The following is a 14,604-nucleotide window of genomic DNA, read 5'->3' as shown; positions in this document are numbered from 1 at the left end:
GGTATATTTAAATTAATTTAAACTCCATTTATCCGATTTCTAGTGGCTATATCAGATTTGAGGCCGTATATTCTGAATATCTGGGTGAAAAGCAGTGCATGAGCTGCAAACTGATCACCATCTGGTAGTGATTTGGGTCAGATGGTAGGGAAGGCATCTGGACTGATCTGAGAAATCTAGGCGAAAAGTGAGGGTGGAATGACATGTTGTTTCTGCCTGGAGATGTCTCGCTACCACTATAAGCATGCTTTCCATGGGTAAGTAACATAGCATAGTGACTCAGCCTGTAAGAGAACAGGCAGACGAAACTCCACATCGGCAGATGAGACTCTGTAGAGGAGATATGGAGCTGTGTATGCTAATGCAGCTTTAAAGGAGATGTGATGAACAGTGCAGGAGCCTGAACCTGGTAAAAGAAGTGTGGAATGAAGGCTTATGAGGTTAATGATCGCCCCCTTGATGACCAAGAGTGGGGTCTCCAGGGGCTGAAAGCAGTAGTTGAAGAGAGTTCTTCCTTAAAGAGACAATAAACAGTCATTTCAAGGAACTTTAAACAGCTGCTTGAAAGTCCCAGTGAATGCAGTTTGTGTTACCCTCAAGGACATGGGCTCTGAGAAGAGGGAAGCGTAACGATTTTGGGTCCGGACCTGTGAAGGATATGTGCTTCATTTAGCTAAGACCTGTGCAAGGAAGCAGAAATACCTGGAGAAGCCTGATAGAAAAAGCAGCGGGGTTAGGGCAGGGGCAATCAAAGCACATAGAAAGCACTTCAGATATGCTACCCTGCTGATAAAGTCCATTGGCCCTAAGGTGTGGCCACCGGCAAGCCTCGGCTGTGGACCCTGGCCTTGTGTCAGCTCACAAAGCCAGAGGATAGTGTGACATACCAGTTGTTTATAACTATGGGTGAGTGGGCTGAGTCAGAGACAATTGGCATTTGTGTGCAGACAGAGGGACATACAGTAGCAGCTAGGAATGCATTTAGCTGCAGGACATCTGTGCAGCATTGTGGAAGAAACATTAAATGCACCAATGGTTCTTTTTAGGGCCTCTCATCAGTAATAAAATAAAGAGGTTCATTTCATTGCTCCATTTCTCACACCACCCAGGTTGTTACAATATAAAAAATATATAATTTTGGGTGGAGTATTTCTTTAAACATAAAAGTATAAAGGCAAATACAAATAAAGACAAACTATAAAAATATTTATTATGCTAGACTACTAGTTCCATTACAAATGGACAGACAGAACAAAAGAAAACCATGGCTATTGCAGTAGGTACTGCTTGCATTATCTGTAACTGCACCCAAAAAAGTGTCTATTGTAATGGCAAAAGTTTTAATTATCTTCAAATATGATATTGACTGTGAAAGTGAAAAATAACCATGCACCACAAACGGCAATTGTTGCAAACAGTTAAACAAAAAATGTATGAGCTCTATTAATATTATTAACTTTAACTTAAGCAGTTTGGGTAATGTTATACATTTAGAAGCCCCACAACTAAATAATTATTTACTTTTTGATTCTCCATTTTGTTTATATTACAAAAAGAACCTGAAATCAATGAAAAAATACATAAATAGTTGTCAAAACAGACAATTTTAGCACATCCTTTAATCCATACTGATATCAGTAGATTTTTGTAAAATATGTTACCCTCACCCTCAAACCTAACACTCGTGGCTTTGATGTGAAAAGTGTAAAAATTAGATTATCTCTGATCACTACTTAATTACATTATTTCTGCCCTAGCAGTGCATAAAAATATATAGATACTTTAACAAAAATCTTTGCTTCTGCATTGCCAAACTATAACACCTATAACCAATGGAAAGTGACACCAGAGATACTGGGAGCCTTGAGATTCAACGATATCCTACAAACGTTTTTACAGCAATGAATTGAAGCATGGACTTATGATGTTGTTGAATGACCAGGATTGGGATGGTGGCCACTTTGTGTTATTTTGACTGTTATAACTGACCATGCTCCCTCCATGGTTTTTTTCTTTTCAGAAATGCTGTGCTGGCTATATCTCAGTTGTAATGTTAGCAAGATGTATGTTGCCATGATTTTTTGCAGTAATGATTACGATTCATTCTATTTTACTGGGTGTTTTAACCTTCTTGGCATTAACCCCGAGCATCACTCAGGCTTGGAATTCTATGTAAAAACAGTTAATCCTTTCATTTGTGTTTAAATGAAAAACCATAAAGCTAGTTTTAGAACAAAATGTAACTGTACCACTAATTGAATCAAGTGATAGTGATGACAATGTGAACTATAGTTTATATTATGACTATTGATATTATAAAGCAATGGTGATCTAGGGTTGATAATTCTACATTAAAGTTATTTGTCACAGACTAAAGGAACCTCTATTTGAGAGATTCTCCAAAGAACATGAAAAAATATTAGAAGCAACAACATGGAGGCTTCGAGTGACAAGAAAAGGCTTCATTAATGGACAGGTATGTGAATATGAGTCATAATATTTTAAGCACTCATATAAATCTTTTTTGACATGAATTGTCTAAATTCTAAAACTTCTTAGGTTGCAGAATTGCTGCAAAAATGGGGAAGAGGTGCTTCAGAAAAGTGGAAAGAAAATAAGGATAAGGTGACAAATCTAAATATATTTAATCCTTACTCCAATGGAAAACACCCCAAGGTATGTATTTTCTGTTTATATTTGTCTTAACAGAGTACATGAACATAATGCAATACATTTATATTTTGCTCTTTTCTAAGCTTTAGTAAGAATTTGCTGCACACATTAGCAAATATACACCTTAGACACAAATGAATGAAACACACAAGTTGCTAGCAGAGATCAGTTTCTTTCTTCAGGTAAAAAAGAAGCAATTGCTGTAATTTATGAGTATATATTGAGATTGAGCTTAATATAAATTAAACTGATAATTTATAACTTAAACATTCACCAGCATATAGCTGTATTTTCCCAAAGCATTAAGGAACAAACAGAATTTACAGACCGGTATCCCTCATAAGCACCCATTTAACTGTTTTATGTGAAGGTCAGATAAACTATCTTGACTTCTGTTTCTTTAAGGATTATTAAATCACAAAATAATTTGCATGATGATGTATGTTTCCTATATATACAATTGTTTACTTTATGTGCTAAACATTAAAGCAATATACTTTTAAGAATTTGCAGTTTTCTCTTGTGCTGTGATGTTGGGTGTGTATTAGAATGTGAAAGTTTTAAATCATTAACATTTTTTAAGCTTTTCAAGTGTGGCTTACATCTTAAAGTGGGAAAAGGTAGAGCAGTGCTTTCCAGCACTTGTTTGGTCTAAGTGGTTGCTTGTCATGTATTGAGTCGCTTTTACCATCATGTAACTATGAAGGCCCAATACATGGGTAAGAATTGCTACAGATAACAGCTATATTTAAAAGCCCTATGCTGTTTATTTGATCATCTTCAGCTCGAATCCTATCTAAATTCCTGCTGCTGGCCTCAGGAGACGCCCGACAAAAACACCCTTATGTTATTACTGAGTGAAGCCAGCACCCCTTTTTGTCAATATGTATTCACAATTTTATTCTTTTGGAGGTTACCCAGAGCTTTTCATCATAGGCAAGAATGGGGAAGTCAACACTTAATTTTGTAGCATACACAGAGAACAATATCACTAAGCAAAATGAATATACTACATTAGAAGTAAGCCACAATTCAGCCTTCCACAAATTCAACTTCACTATTCTTTTGTGAAACAAAATAATAGCAGGAAAGTAGTTCATACTCATATATGACGGGTAGATTATTTTTCTTTCTTATTTTATCCAGGAGAAACTTGCATTTAATTTTGTGACTGTTTCTTACCAGTTGGTTTCCAGACCAGCCTAATCTGTAAAAAAACAAAAATGCATTCATATATTAGCAGTGTTTTATTATTATTTCCTGAAAGGTAAATCTCTACAATATTGCTTATGGAAAATCTGATGAGCTTGACATGAATCAGTTTCTGGATAATACAAGAAAAGTAATGATCCAGTACAAGGTAAGTTACATATTTCAGTATATTTAACTCCACCTACAAACTTTAGATAAAGTACTTGAATGAAGTCATACATTGTTATTATTTACTATTTTGATGGAATAAGGTTCAACTTTCTCAGGTTCCATCTGATTATTGCTTTTGATGAATGGCTGTGTATAGTATTTGTAATTTTCTTCTGTATTACTTAACTATATTTTTCTTTGTTTACCCCCATGAACTTGCAGCTTCTGACTTGTCTCTGAGTATCTTATTCACTGGCTATTATTTCTTATTCTTTAAGTCTAAAATAGACTTCTAATGACTGTTATCCACTGTATAAGGTTTAACATGTAGCTCTGTAACTTGGTTCTCTCCATGTGTCTCCACATACACAGATTATTGTTTATTATTAATTCTTGGCTGACGCTTTTATCCAAGACAACTTACAACATTTGAGATACTATTGGTTACATTTCTTTTGCATTTCCAGTTGGAGCAGACGCAGGTGAATTGACTTACTCATAGTCACACAGTATTAGTGGGGGGATCTGAACCCACAACCGCAGACCAAATCCTTAACCACCATAACACTGCCTGCCTAAACACATTTTAAATTCTTACAATTTCCTTTTTCCTGATCTTTCAGGCCTCTAATCTTTGAAGTGAAATGCACAGTAGGGCAAATTTTTGCTGCTGCCTCTCAGTTCCAGGCTCTTGGGTTCATTGCTTGGATCAGTTACCATAGGAAGTTTGCACGTTCCCATCATGTCTGTATGGTGTTTCTTCAAATTTTCTCCTGCATTATAGAAGTGTTCACGTTAGCTAAATTAGTGACTCAATGTTTCCCTGATACAGTGTGTACAAATAGGTGTGTGTTTGTGGAGTGAAAGCTCTGTGAAAGACTGGTGCCCCATCTAGCTTCCTGTATTCCTTATGCAAGATGTTTCCAACTAAATCCATTGAATGTTGCATATAAAAGTTTTTTGAGAATATTGTGTTGTCTGGTGTTTTTGCGACCTCATGTGGTTGAAACTGCTGAGACAAAGCCTCTGCATTGCCATTCCTACTCCCAGAGCAAAAATAAATATCAAAAGCAAGCAGGTGGAAAAACAATAGTATTCAGTCTGTTTGTGATCTTAATATACAAGATGTTTTTGTGATTAGTATACTATGATGAAGGAGAACTAGACTCCCACCAACTAGTATCATCACTACACCAGTACTAACTTGATTGCTAATATTTCTCGCTGCTACCTGTGATGCTCATATTTGTTCATTTTCTATAGTAATTCCCTGGTCTTTAAAAATAGCCAAGGCATTGTTTTAGAGATTTAAGAGGCCAAGGAACACAATGTTTTCCTTGTAGTGCCATTTTGTTTCTGATATAGATGGCACCATTTTGTGCAATTTGCTTGGTCTTGTTGCCCAGCAGTTGCTAGGGAAGATTAACCGAAAGTGTGCAGCAAATGACGTTGCAAGGTCAAAGTATAAAGGTCAGGGTCATGCACTTCCTGGTTGTCCAAGTTTGTGGCTACTCACTAAAGTACTTAACGCTAGTTTGTTGTTATTCTGTTTATTTTTCTGGTTACAGTCCTTTTCCTTTTTGACTATGACTTATGTCTTTTTTGGCTTTGGTTATGTGAAATTCATCTACCATCTGACTGTTTCTTTCCTTCAACTTTGGTATCACATCTCTGGGTTTGTTCAAAGGATTTGTTTTATCTTCTTAAACAACTTCAGGTAGTTTTCTGACTTTGCTAGATCTCTCAGTTCTAATTACAATTTATACTGACAGTTCGGAGACATCCTGATACATCATTGTAGGTTACTTTGGATATAGACATATATAATACTGGGGTAAGTGCCATATTAAGTCAGGAGTTCCCTGAAACCCTTACACCTATTTTTCAAAAAAATGAAATCCAGTGAATTAAAAGTACAGCGTGGGTAATTGAGAATACTGATCATTGAATTGGTACTTGAAGAACAGAGAAACTGGCAACAATTATCCAATTAAGATCTTAACAGATTATAAATGTCTGATTTATATGTCTGACAAAGCAAGACAGGCTCTGTTTTTTAACAGATTTAGCAGATTCATTTTTTTCCGTAACTTACAGTACAAGGAGAAGAAATGGGAGATGGGATGAAGTTGCAAAGGAAACTAAAAATAGTATTCCACCTAATAGAATTTTGGAAGTTACTGTCATAGACTGTACAGAAAGTTTAGTGGAGGAAGTACTGGACGTTTAGTCACATATCTCCAACCATGATAAGTTGCCTGAGGGAAAATGTTTTATTTTACCAGAACTTAAGACACAAGTTTTAGGCTGCACTCACATTTCCTGGACTCACATGTCCATCATGTTTGGTCAAGCAGTTTTTACCCAAACATTGGAACTACTAGTGCCATATTTTTGTTAGGCTTGTAATAGGACTGAGCCAGCTAGGGACTGCCAATACATAGAACCAATTCCATGTTCTAGCTGTTCCTGGGAGGTATTAAAAATGTTCTTTATTATAGATTTACCCAAATTCAAAGGCAAATAAAGTCATTGTAACGGTAGTAGATAAATGCTCGTGTTGTGCACAATTTAAAATTCTACTTAAGCTCCTCATATCCAAAGAGTTGGCTGATATTTATTAAGGAAAGAGTTGGGTGGCACGGTGTTCCTTCCTCTATGATATTGGATCATGGGCCCTAATTTTTGTCATGTTTCTGACAATTCTTTTGTTCCAAAATGGGTTGTGAGGTCAACGTAACATTGGTTTCTCACTTGAAGACCAAAGGATAACTGGAGAGGGCTAACTAAGATGAAGAGATACATCTCAGATGTACTATTGATTCTTGCCAATTGAACTAGGCGGATTATGATATGTTCCAGTCAGTTATTGGTGTGGTCCCTTTTGAATGCTGATATATCTATAGATAGGTATCTAGCAGTTTATCTGTATGCAAAGCCCCTTTACTAGAATTTAGTTAATCAGAACCCAGAGTGTTGAAATATTTAAAAACATTTAAAGTGGTGTGGGAGTTATCACATAGTAATTAAAAGACAATGAAAATCTCTGTCAATCGGTTTGTGGACCATACGGTGGCCCCTTTGTTTAGTTCAGTTCTGATTCTTGACCGTTATGAAATGAAGTCCCAAACATAGCAAAATGGATGTGAGGCCTCCTAAATGGACCATAAATACAAGGCAACAACCTAAATAGCCAGTCCAAGGAGATTCACCCCAGATCCAGCTAGCCTCAAAACTGGTAACTACAGGCTTCCGACCAAGCAGACCTCAAAAATAGGAAGTTGGATTAAAAAACTAGAAATGTCCCAAAATACAGCAAAGAAGCCAAAAGTGAAAGGATAACCATAAATCCTTAATTTGTGTACAAAGGGCAACCAAATAATATTTCTAAATGAAAGATTTAATAGAGGGCGGCACGGTGGCTCAGTGGGTAACGCTGCTTCCTTGCAGTTGGGAGACCTGGGGACCTGGGTTCACTTCCCAGGTCCTCCCTGCGTGGAGTTTGCATGTTCTCCCCGTGTCTGCGTGGGTTTCCTCCGGGCGCTTCGGTTTCCTCCCACAGTCCAAAGACATGCAGGTTAGGTGGATTGGTGATTCTAAATTGGCCCTAGTGTGTGCTGGGTGTGTTTGTGTGTGTCCTGCGGTGGGTTGGCACCCTGCCCGTGATTGGTTCCTGCCTTGTGCCCTGTGTTGGATGGGATTGGCTCCAGCAGACCCCCGTAACCCTGTGTTCGGATTCAGCGGGTTGAATAATGGATGGATGGAAGATTTAATAGAAAAAATACCAGCCAAATGCTCAAAGGAGCAAAACTAGGCAAAAAGGAGGTGCCTAAAAGGCAATTCTGAGCAAACAGGTCCAAGTCCACAATCCAGAAGAGAAAATGAAGGACAGAAGCAAAGTAACTCATGAAAATCAGACAATGCAGCAATGTCAGCAATACTCACAAAACTCCTTTCACAAACAATTTTTTCTATCACTAAGTCTGCCCGGCTCTGGCTAAATAGTTGGAGCAAGGTCTCTAGAATAATGATTTCAGGGTAGCCCAATCTCCTGGGGTTCCAATTACAAAGCACAAAGAGTAACAGGATTATTAAAGGAATGGTATGTAATTACAAACCACAGAAAATATAAATATGAAACATTATTCAAAAACAACAATAAAACACATATATACCCAACAGTGAAATAGGAAATCACCTGAGAGTTCCATTGTGTAAATTATATTCCCAATATGATATTTGGAGATAGGTGAGTTCTTTCTCCTATGAACTGAACTTACCTGCTCACTTTAAAATTCATCCAACATTTCATGTATTGTTTTTAAATGATAATTTTATTTTGTAAGTTAACAGGTTAAGACAGAATTTATATTACTATCCTCCCAATGATTTTCCAGCCACTGAAATAATTTTTGGCTAATTTGCAATGGAAAATATATTATTGTATGGTCTGATATTGTTTGTGAACTGATAAAGTTTTTTGCAGCATCCAAGTCAATAAATGCATAAGTTTTAAATGCACTAGTTTTAACTGGAACTAATAATGCTTTTTGCAAAGAGTTTGCTTGTTCATTTAAGTCACCATGACTCTTAGAAAAACTAATCAGAATGTTGTAATTAAATCTTAGAATAGCCAACCTAGGACAGAAATGGCAAGTGTCACTAGAGTAAAAACAACAACTCTCCTTTAACTGTCTGTGCCATTCTACATAGTTTCATTTCTTTTCCATTAAAGAGCCTGACAGTGTTATTTAATTACCTCTAAAATATGGCAAATTCCACAATATCCCTAAAAATATTAGCCATAACTGAGTCTTTCTCAAATAATTGTTTTTTGAGCTTTTCTTACACAGCTTGGACAGAATTATTATCACAATATAAAAATGATATTTTAAATATAACAAAAAGATTAAATAAATAGTAAACTTGATCCAGGTCAATAGCTCTGGCTGAACCATGAAACTCGGATGATTAAAAGTAACGTCACACTAGTTTAAATACCTTTCAATCTCATTCCAACCCAACTTCTTATATCTGTCCCTAGTGAACCCATCATTGTGTCCTGATGGCCGCAACTCCAAGATGGCATTAAGGCAGGATGGTATAAATTATTAACAATCAAATATTACATAAGTAAATTAAATACTAGCAAAGGGCAAATGAAATGCTAATCTCCATAGCACAAAGATTACATAAAATAGCCATTAATGAGAAAAATGTATTGGAGGAGAAAAACAGTTTGGTTTGGACATGTGCAGAGGAGAGATGCTGAGTATATTGGGAGAAGGATGCTAAGGAGAGAGCTGCCAGGGAAGAGGAAAAGAGGAAGGCCTAAGAGAAGGTTTATGGATGTGGTGAGAGAGGACATGCAGGTGATGGGTGTAACAGAGTAGGATGCAGAGGACAGAAAGAAATGGAAGAAGATGATCCGCTGTGGCAACCCCTAACAGGAGCAGCTGAAAGAAGAAGGAGAAAAAACATTAAACCATCTACTATCATATTCCTGGTTCAGGATAGTCACTATTGTTAGTGTGGTCAAATCTTCTGGTTACTTCATTTTTTAATGGATTTCTGTAAAATACTGTCTTATTCATTTGTGCCCTTCTTTCATAGCACCTCTGTAAGTTCTGTCAGTATAACAGGTCATCTGAATGGCTCGTACACATGCTAAAGAGTCCCATCTCTTTGAAAATATAAATATGTAACTTTTTGTTAAAGCACCTGGGGCCTGTTGTCTATTTATGGGCTTTATCCTACTGACATCAACAAGAACTAAATAATCAATTACATAATTAAACAGGGAAAAATAATGAACAATCTAGACTAGAACAGGCCATTCAGCCCAACAAGGTTCGCCAGTCTTGTCCACTTAATTCTTCTAAAAAAACATCAAGTTGAGTTTTGAAAGTCACTAAAGTCTTACTGTCTACCACGTTAATTGGTAGCTTATTCCAAGTGTCTATGGTTCTTTGTGTAAAGAAAAATCTTTTAATGTTAGTGTGAAATTTACCCTTAACAAGTTTCCAACTGTGTCCCCTTGTTCTTGATGAACTAATTTTCCCTTCATGATTTTAAACACTTAATCTTCTTTTGTTTAATGGAAAGTAAATTAACAACTTTCAAAATAAATGAGAATAACTCAGAAAAAAACAACGACAAAGTCTGAAAAATGGAAAACATAAAATTCAGAAATGAGACACAAACAGCAACATTTCAGAACACAATATAGTCTTAATATAAGGAAAATTCTGTGTGGAAAAAACTCTAAGGTAACTTTTGGAAGCCTTGTGGAATCTGGTGACACAATGTTAGGAGCTGGACCCTGCTACATCTACTTCACTAAGCCATAAATTGTGCTCAATACAGAGTGTAAAAAGGAACTTCAGCAGTTCAGAGAGGGGATAGATAAAAGAACAACACATGAATGTTAAAGTGCCACTTACAACTAAGAACGTACAGTTTGAGTTGGTAAAGGTAGACATTAAAATATGGAAATTTTCCATATGGAAATATTTTAATATCAGTATTGTTATTTGCATATATATTTAATTTATTATTAATTGACATCATTGCATTTTAGTTTTTTCTCAACTTCATTGTGATCACCACTTTTCCACGTTTTTCTTTGCTTCGCTTCTAAGACTCCTTGTCATTTTCAGGTTTGTTAATAAAAACAAAATTAATTAGAGTCTTTTTGATTTGTCATTTTCCAGCTCAGCCATAAAAACTGTAGATTAAAATGGAGCTAAAAAGAAAATGAATGGAAGAAATAGAAAACTAATAACAGTTACAGCTAGCAAAAGTTGATGCGTTTCAAGAATTCTGTACTAACTTGTATCATGGTACTTGAGTGAGCAGGTATGGATATGGATGCAAACAAAATATCAAATAGAAAATCAACGCTGTGAAGGAAACAAGTTAAAGATATGGAAAACACTCTAGAAATAATGTACAAAATATTGATATTCTGGAATGTATTAAAGTAATAATCTTACTTTGCTTTTTTCCTGGTAAACCTGAAAACAACACTCCGGAGATTATGGAAATTGATAGGACTCGTTATTTACCTGTTAAACAATGCCTTGTTCATGGAAGAATCAAGAGTACTTCTGGTGTGGCACGTGTGTTATCAGCCTTGAGATAAAGTACTGTGCTACATCAGAAAGAACAGAACTTTTCTTTATGAAGATGATGGGTTCAAGATCATGGCATTCATGTTTGTAAAAGTTAAGAAATACATATGGACTTTATCTGGCTGAAACTTAAAGTAACACTTGCAATTAGACACATCTATTTTTACAGAAAACTGCAGAGATTATGAAAATTTTATTTAAAATTAGACAAGTTTGATCTAAGTAAAGACTGGACACAGAATGAACAGTGAATGAAGTATTTTATTCATATTAAAGAAGAGTCATAGAGGACATTAACTATTAGCCCCTACAGTGAGTTGGTACTTTATTAAGTACACCTACCTAATAGATAACATTTTGTGTCTACATTCGCCTTCAGAGCAGCATGAATTAATCTGGGCATAAATTCTACAAGATGCGGGATACATTGTTAAGGAGGCTCAATGTTAAATTATAGCAATTGGTGCAGTTGATGCAAACTAGAAGCCTGCAGAGTCTTGCTACAAATACCTCTATAACATACTTGATAGGGTGGAAGGTACAGGGATGGTTCAGGACACTGAAACAATGAAAACTTGCTGTCTTCTTCCCAGATCCATTCAGTTTCAATATGCAACTTGTGACAGGATGTGTCATCTTGCTCTAAATGTCTGTCCTAGTAGGACAAACTTTAACCATGAAGGCTACAGCAATGATGTTCAGATACGCAATGCAATTCAGACATTCTTCACTCAGTATCAAAGGCCCTTATGTGTGCCAGGAAAACATTCCCCACATCATCATACTAAGATCTCCAGCCTGTACTATTGACACATAACTGATAACTCCCTGTACTCATATTTCTTACTCCAAATTCTGACCTTTTCATAATGATGATGCAAAAGAAACCTGGAACTCTCAATCAAGCAACATTTTTCACTTCCCAAAGATTCAGCTTTAATGTTTCTGTATCCATTGGTAATGTGATTTCTTATTTTTTAATGACAACATCAACATAGCCTTTGACTGTTGTAACCCTTTCTGGATAGTTTTGTGCACACCAGTGTTGAGTTCTGATGTAATTTGCATGGTTGAGACTCATCTGTTTGTATGACTGTTGCCATTCTCTTTCAGAACCCCCTAATCCACCAGCTGTTTTTCTCCAGTGAACTCATATATCACATTTAAAAATCACTAAGATTACACATTTTGCCCATTTCTAAGTTCAATTGAACAACAACTAATTCTAAAAATGTTTGTCTGCATGAATTATTTCATATACCACACTCACATGATATAAGACTTGTTGGAATGTTGAATCTGTGTAAAGGCGGTCAGTGACCCTAATAAACTGGCAACTTAGTGTAAATGTTATACAGACTAACAAATGTATAGATTTTTACCAATTGTCTGGCAATGCTTGATTTTTAATTATTCTTTTTAGGCTTTATTTAGTGAAAATATACTGTTACAATGTCATTTTTTATTAGTTAGTATATGTTAATTTAATCTTTTTAACACTGCATGCAAATTTTTTTATGACACTGTCATGACAACATATACAACATTATTCACTCAGCATTATTTTGTGCAGTGCAAGAATACAAACCTGTCTCTTATTAGATGATAGGAAAATACTGTTATATATTATTAAATATTATTACAATTAAATTATTATTAAATATACTGTATTATTATTAATAGTATTGAAATTAACTGTATATTGCAAGGAACAATTCAGTGTTTTTTTCAAATTTCATAGCCCCTTGTTGATGACATTCTCATCTCTAGTTAGCACTGCTCCATTAACCCTATACCCTTTAATTTTCTGCACAGACTTTGCAAGTTGCATTTATCTGGATTTTTCTCTGGTTATTCTTGTTTTACTCCCACATCTTGTAAATAAGGTTTTACACTATACTCATTTTTGTTCTTTTTGTATCCTTTTGGTGAAGAAGGGATACTTAAATATGATTGACTGGATGGAGTAATTAATGTATTTTATATTTGCCTTACTTATTTGCATTTATTGACCTGTTGGGCACAGCTATTAGCAGTGTGTCTGTCTTTGGAGGGAATGTCGACTTCGTCGAGAGGTTTGCTTTACCTCGGCAGTGACATTCATGTCTCTGGTGACTCTTCCTATGAAGTCAGTAGACAGATTGAGAGAGCATGGGGGATCATGAAGTCCCTGGAAAGGGGTGTGTAGCACTCCCGATATCTCTGCAGAAGACTGAAGTTCCAAGTCCTGGTGCTTCCTGTTTTGCTATATGGTTGCGAGACATGGACAGTATCCAGTGACTTGAGACAAAGACTGGACTCCTTGGGTACCTTTGTGTCGAAAGAGCAGTTGCTCATGGAGTCCCAAATGAGGCACATTATCTGCATTGTGATAGAGCATCAGTTACCGCACTACATCCATGTGGTGGGATTCCCTGAGGGTGATCCGGCTCACAGAAATATCATTACTGAAGACCCGAGCAGCTGGGCCAGGCCAAGGGGCCATCCACGTAACACATGGCTGTGGCAGATAAATGGTCATTTCCAGAGGGTGGCACTGGACCACATATCTGCGTGGGGGGTTGCCAACTGGGAACCCAAGGTATTTCGTCATGTGGTGGGTGTGGCAATACACTGTACCAGTGCATGCTCCCCAGCCTGACCTGACCTGAATCTTAACATGTGTAATGTACTTGTATTTTAAAATCAATTTTAAAACAGCCACACCTTTTGTCTTATTCATTTTGAACCAAGTTATCATTCTCTCCAACTTAGTTTTAATCGACCTTGTCATGCTGTTTTTCTAATTCAAACCTAAGTTAATTTATGCAGATATTCAATCTGTTCCTTGTTTACCATGTGCTTTATCTGACTTGTTGAAAATAAGGCAAATGAAATGTACATTCACGGTTGTGTCCTATTATTAAGGTTGTTTCCGTTTAGTCTTATGCATATGTTTTTTTTTTTATTTATAGGAGGACACAATAAAGTTGCTCAAAAGAACACTAGAATATACTGAAATTGATAAATCAGATATGGAAGCATTGGTTATGAAAGCAGCTGATCTTGAATTAGATGAAGCTATTGTCTGGTAATTATTGCAGTGAATTTTTTGTATTTAGTTAAACATTACCTCATTCAAAAATATATATTTTACATATGGTAAAAAAAAAAACACACACAAATGCACATGCACATGCAAAGTCAAGATAGTTAGCCTTATAAGTAAGAAATAGTCCTTAAGAGAAAAGTTGGTGCAAAAATTGCATGGCTTTAGGGGCTGCTTTTACAAGGCAGAATAGAGACACTTTAGTTGAGTCTAGATTAAAATCTGAAACAGTGTTAACATTGATGCCAATACCATCTTTTTAATTAGGAAAAAAGTTACCAATTTATTTTAAAGGAATTAAAACAAGGATTGGATGAAACAAGTAAATAAAAGTGAAAATAATTTACT

General features: G+C 36.0%; 1 protein-coding gene across 1 annotated transcript in view; it reads left to right on the top strand.

Moving 5' to 3' along the window:
- The window catches only part of LOC114651776 (uncharacterized), a 64,921-nt gene that overhangs the window by 25,383 nt on the left and 24,934 nt on the right, over window positions 1-14,604 (top strand). Inside the window, exons 9-12 of the mRNA XM_028801740.2 lie at window positions 2,371-2,476; window positions 2,560-2,676; window positions 3,941-4,033; window positions 14,123-14,238. Of these exons, the coding sequence (XP_028657573.2) occupies window positions 2,371-2,476; window positions 2,560-2,676; window positions 3,941-4,033; window positions 14,123-14,238 (432 nt within the window). The remainder of the gene's footprint in view (window positions 1-2,370; window positions 2,477-2,559; window positions 2,677-3,940; window positions 4,034-14,122; window positions 14,239-14,604) is intronic.

Source organism: Erpetoichthys calabaricus, chromosome 5 (assembly GCF_900747795.2).
Source record: "Erpetoichthys calabaricus chromosome 5, fErpCal1.3, whole genome shotgun sequence".
Classification (NCBI taxonomy): Eukaryota; Metazoa; Chordata; class Cladistia; order Polypteriformes; family Polypteridae; genus Erpetoichthys; species Erpetoichthys calabaricus.
Note: the sequence above shows the minus strand (reverse complement) of the source record. Positions and strands in the feature narration are given on the sequence as shown.